The sequence below is a fragment of the Haplochromis burtoni genome, unplaced genomic scaffold (genome assembly GCF_018398535.1).
Source record: "Haplochromis burtoni strain Fernald_Lab_line unplaced genomic scaffold, NCSU_Asbu1 Contig_128, whole genome shotgun sequence".
Taxonomy (NCBI): Eukaryota; Metazoa; Chordata; class Actinopteri; order Cichliformes; family Cichlidae; genus Haplochromis; species Haplochromis burtoni.
Genome location: NW_024582489.1, coordinates 1455349 through 1461208, shown reverse-complemented (window position 1 = coordinate 1461208; position 5860 = coordinate 1455349). Strand labels below are relative to the sequence as shown.

At 38.4% G+C, this 5860-nt stretch overlaps 1 protein-coding gene across 1 annotated transcript in view; it reads left to right on the top strand.

Annotated features, from left to right (window-relative positions):
• Positions 1 to 3008: 3008 nt before the first annotated feature.
• The window catches only part of LOC102294178 (caspase a), a 3778-nt gene continuing 926 nt past the window's right edge, over positions 3009 to 5860 (top strand). Inside the window, exons 1-6 of the mRNA XM_014336046.2 lie at positions 3009 to 3158; positions 4349 to 4633; positions 4751 to 4845; positions 4977 to 5153; positions 5260 to 5509; positions 5605 to 5775. Coding sequence (XP_014191532.1) covers positions 3152 to 3158; positions 4349 to 4633; positions 4751 to 4845; positions 4977 to 5153; positions 5260 to 5509; positions 5605 to 5775 — 985 coding nt within the window. The 5' untranslated portion in view covers positions 3009 to 3151. The remainder of the gene's footprint in view (positions 3159 to 4348; positions 4634 to 4750; positions 4846 to 4976; positions 5154 to 5259; positions 5510 to 5604; positions 5776 to 5860) is intronic.

Genomic DNA, 5860 nt, shown 5'->3' with positions numbered 1-5860 from the left:
AAACATTCAGCTTTGATATTAATGAGTTTTTTGGGTTCATTGAGAACATGGTTGTTGTTCAACAATAAAATTATTCCTCAAAAATACAACTTGCCTAATAATTCTGCACTCCCTGTATGCTTTGTGTGAAGCTGCTTCATTAGCAAAAGAAAATATTTTTACTTTTTGTTTTAATGAATACTTAAAAAACAAACAGACAAACAAACAAAAACTTAGCTTTAACCAGTTCAAAATGTAGAAATGTATTCCTTTAAGGTCATTTCGATGTTTTGAATGTATTTGTCCACTAGATGGAGCCAAAATACTTCAAACCCATGTTGTCACCATTTTAGTGAAAAGAAATGGTGGCTTGTTTGACTTCTGGAATCTGTTGTTTCGTTATTAAAATCATCTCACACGTAAATTAAACATCTCTATCCATTTAAAAAAAAATTTTAAAAAAAACTAACTCCACGCCTGCCTCCAAAAAGTTTTCGAATATGTCAAATGTTCACCAAAATAGAAAGCAAACAGCCATGCGAGGTGTACCAAATGAAGTGGTCAGTGTATATGCTGCATTTATGAATAGGTACCAGTAGAAAGGTAGGGATGTGACCGGATGCAACGTTGCGCCAACATACACTACCGTAAAATGCAACGTATGTGAGGAAGAACGCTAGGCTTTGGCGACCTCTTGAGGCAAAAAAGCACTCGAAAGAACTTGTATTGACTCGTACCCTATAGCCCTATACCTGTGCGTGCTGGGACGCCGCTCATCTGTTTGGAGGTTAACTCGAGTGATTTGAGGTTCTGGCGCAATGGCAGGTAAGGCGATTTGTCATCTAAAGTAAGTTGTAGCTACTCAAATGTGAACACATGAACACATAACTGAAGTTTTAAATCACACGCAATTAATACAAACAAGCAGCACGGGTTGAGGAAGTTGGAGAATGGCTATAGCGATAAACACGGATCTGACTGCTAATTGAAAACTTCATTTTTTTCTCTCTTTTTTCTTCTCTCTCTCTTAGTCATTAATTATTCGTTGCCAGAGCTCAGGATGAAATCAAACTTGACCTGGTAGTAAGGCAAACCACCGGTTAAAAGCTCCGCTGTCATTTTTTGGCACAGCTGCAGAGTGAAAAGCAAAGGAGATCCTCCTCCGATCTAAATCCTGTTTAGTATCCGCAGAGATTGTGTTTTCACAAAACGCATTGGCCCAAGTGATGCCCTTAGAGGAAATGACGTGATACTGTTAATTGTTCTGCTTTTTATTTTATTTGTATTCTTTTCCCTCCTTTTTTCAGCGCGAAATCGTTTGTAGTTTCACTTTTGTACTGCCCACCCACTTTTTTTTAATAATCGGTTTACATATCCACACAGCGCGGGATGAAGATCACTGGCCAGAATATATCAACACAGATTTTAAAAGTTACATTTAGTTATAAATTAGCTGCATTTATCTCGAAAAGGAAATATTTTTAGAAATATCTTGTGTTTTCAGATGGGAAGCACGCCACTGGAGTGCTTTTAATATGCAGCACTAAAATATTAATTAAATCTCAAATCAGGTACACCTGTAAAATCTAATGCAAACCAAACAGAGCTTTATAAAGAGATCACTGCTCAAACTTGCAGTTTTCCAATAAATTCAAACAAACACTGGTCAGACAGCTGAGAACTGAGCTTTCTAAATCACAGATGTGTTTCAATCTGTGTACAAGCGTGTTGACTAATTCTTTACCACTTGAAGTCACCTTAAGAAGTCAAAATGAGAGCAAATTATTCAAGTTGTTACGTGAGTTTGTGTTGAATCATCGTAAACCTGATAAATGGGATTTTCTTTCTCCTAGAAAGCGCAAGCTCGATGCTTGTGCGGGTGAGGGGTAAGTTTGTTGAAAAGACCTCCAACCCTCTTCTTGACCAGCTCCTGGATGACATTTTGGAGGATGGCATCTTGAATGATGGAGAGAGAGAGTCAATAGTTGAGGAGAACAAGAACCGAGCCGACAAGGCGCGCTGCCTCATTGACACTGTGAGGAAAAAAGGAGATCTAGCCAGCAACAAGTTGATTCGTCACCTTCAAAAAAGAGATCCTATGCTTTTCGCTGAGCTGGGTCTGACTGTCTGACCAGGTGAGATGGGATACATCAGTGGAGCTTATCAACACATATGAGCAAAAGGAGGCTTTAACCCTGATTTTATAGAGTCACAAACTGATGTTGTACTTTGACACTGAAATACAGAAATAGGATCTATCAGGCTTTGACTTTGGTTGATGCCACTTAGGTTATGTTTAATCTCTACGCATTGTTGTTTGGCACCATGTTGTTGTTTTTTTACCGTTACCTGATTTTTGGTATTTATGTTTTTATCCACAGGAGGAAACGAAAACCTCGTGAACACTCATCCCTACTGCCGAGACTTTGTGAAATAAAGAGATGTGCAGTGAACATGCTCATCTTTCATCATCATTACTTTTCAAAGCAATAATATCAACATGAATGATCACATCTAAAGATACAATACTGTATCTTAATTATTTTTTTTACACTCTAGAGCACTATTATATGATGCTTATATTTTGCCAACGTGACAATCAGAAAAACAATCTATTTGTGCTCTCAAATGTGCATGAACATAAAACTGTAATGTTTCCAGGTTCCTCTGTACATTATTTTTTGCATGTGATGGATGAGAATTACAATCTGTTTACGTTAAGATCATTTTATAATCTAGTTGAATTAAATCTCAACGACAGTAAATGAGCTTATGTGTTTATTATATAGTATGATTCATTTGCATGTACAATGACATGTGGACCTTTATAGCGCATGACGGTTTTTTGTTTATGTTTTTTGTTTGTTCGTTTTTTTTGTTTGTTATGGCTCCCAAGTGAATGGTTAGCATGGGTGCCACGGTGTTTTATAATGTTACAGTATAGTTTTAGCCATTATAAGTTACAGTTTAATGATCCGGGTTACTCACATCAAAGTAGGAGCACCACAGGCCTGCTCTGACTTTTAAACAGAAATTTATGCACTGTGCGGTACTACTATGTAGGTCATATGCGGAAAGGAGGAGCCTTATATCGTTCATCTCTGATAGCAAACATTACGCAAGCATAAAGTCAGCAGCAATTTAAGCAGGTTGGCCACACAAGTTTTGAGCAATGGCAGGTAAGAGCACACGGACTAAATGCATTTTGTTCTACGTTGTCATATATGAGTTTAGCCAGCGAGCAGGAATGCAGCACAATAGGCATAAAGTGTTTACCACCACTGGATTGTGTTACGAACGTTTTGCGGAAGACAGCGGCGGAAAATATGTATTCTTACACTTTCGATAGTTTTGCAACAAAAGTGTTTGTCAGAGAAAAGTTTGAATATGTGATTCGACATTTGTTATTTTCATACTAGTTTATGCCAGGTTGGCATAGGCCTACTTTCGTTTTGCACCACGGAAAACAATTCCTGCCCGGATGTCTGTTGTTGAAAAAATCTTCTAGTGGAAGGGTTTCAGAGATGAGAGAGCGAGAGTTTAAGTTTCTTTGTTGACAACTATTTGCGTTATGTATACACACTGAATCCACGGAGGCTGTTCTTTAAGTACAACTTCTAAAGATGGGAGGTCACACATTTCCAAAGTGCGACAGGATAGCATATAAAGTTTGTTTTGTTTTGTTTGTTTTTTATTAAAATATCCAAATTTGTATGTTGACGACAGGCATCGGTAATGGTTTCGTTATGCACTAAAACAGTAGCTTCGTTTTTACACTTTATGAGGAAGAAGGACATTTCCTCCGTCAATCCGAAGAATACCGGGCGTTATAACAAGGCAGGATGTAGCTACGTAGTGCGCAAACATTCACTCTTTGTACGGGACCAGCGTTAGAAATGCTGAAGTGATTCATGCACATGAAATGTTGTAGATTAGCTCTAATATCTCAGGGGATCATTCTGTAAATGTGGGTCTTTCACCGTTAACTGCATTGAGATGCCGGGTTATTAGATACAACTAATATATTTTACTTTGTTACAAAGCAATGAATCTGTACATAGATCGCAATGTTTGCTTTTAATTAAAAAAAAAAGACTATTCAACTTTTAGAGTCATTGTGAAAACCACAGTTTGTAGTGATGCTGACATGTGTTATGCGTTACTGCTCCCCACCACAAAGTGAAGCGTCCAAAGACGATAATACAGCTGAAAAGGCTCAAACCGAGCAACCCCCCCCCCCCTCAACGTATTCGATATATTAAATAAAAACAGCAAAATGTATACATCGCCCATTTAGTTTGAGACGAAAAGTTTTCAAAGGTCAGCAATCTTTCTAAACATTTCTAAAATGACATATTCTCTATTCTAGATAAGGAGCTTGGCAGGGTACGGTCAGACTTTGTGACGAGTGTGTCCAAAGCGGTTATAAAGCTGCTGCTTGACGACCTCGTAGAAGATGGTGTGCTGAATGATATGGAGAGCGAGTCAATACTTGAAGAGAATGACAGCAGGGCTGATAAGGCGCGCTGTCTCATCGACATTGTGAAGAAAAAAGGAGATCTAGCCAGCAGCAAGATGATCGTTCACCTTAAAAGTAGAGACTCTTCTCTTTACGAAAAGCTTGGTTTGTCTTGCAGTCAGCCTTCTCAGGCAGGTGAGAAACCTTAAAAAATATTTTTATTAAAAAATATAGTGCAGAAGATAATGTAATGATCACACAGGTACAAACAGAATAAAATACATTATTTCAAGCAATAATCTGTTTTGTCAGCCCCAGCTCCAGGTCCTCGGGAGCCACCAGAATGGTCAGATACACTGATCCACACGACTGAGCAATTCTGGAAGATGAAAATTGATGATAAAAGTGTGAGTCATTCACAAAACTCATGCAAAATATCTCAGTTTGATAATAAGAAATAAAGTGTTTTCTTATTAAAGTTAATGTTGAGACGCAAGATAGATTTTTCAACTTTTTTCCCTTTATTTTTGTTTTGCAGATTTACCATGTGACCAAAGACGCCTTTAAAAATCGCGTAGCTCTGCTGATCACTAACATGAAGTTTACTGATGGGAAATTCAATAGAAATGGAGCTGAGAAAGATGAGGAGAACATGAGGAAGCTGCTCTCTGCTCTGGGTTATGAAGTGGTGAAATACACAAATCTCACAGGAAAGGTATTTTTATTAAAAGGGAAAATCTGGGGAAAAATTTTATGTCTGGTTTGTTTTGAGATACAGGAAGTTATGCCTTGACTTTTTTTTTTTTGTTATGTTCTTACAGGCAATTAATAAGGCTCTAATTGACTTCTCCAAACATCCAAAACTCAAAGATACAGACAGTGTGTTGGTGGTTATAATGTCTCACGGGAAGCTAGGAGCAGTCCTTGGTGTCGACTGCAAAGAACCCCTTTGTGATCATGAGGAACAAGATGCGTATGAGGTGAACAACATTTACAAGCAGTTGAGCTCAGACAAGTGTCCTGCACTTCTGAACAAACCCAAGATCATCATCATCCAGGCCTGCAGAGGAGGTGATCACCTTCTGTTCTTACAGTTACAAAAAAAGGCTTAAGTTATAGATTTGCTGGAGTCTTCTTATCTTACAAGTACATTGCATATGTTTCAGAGGAGAGAGGAGGTGTGCTTGTTAGTGACTGTGCAAAGCCAGATCTGGTCTGTGATGACGTGAAACAGCCAAGTCCATCCCTATGTGCTGATGAAGAGGGCTTAGAAGACGACACTCTACGATGTGTACACAAGGAAAAAGACTTCATTTCTCTTCTCTCCTGCACTCCAGGTCAGTGTAGCTGGGCAATTATTAAAACTTAGTGACACACACACAGTGATGACACACATGAATCTGTAATGATAACACCCCCCCC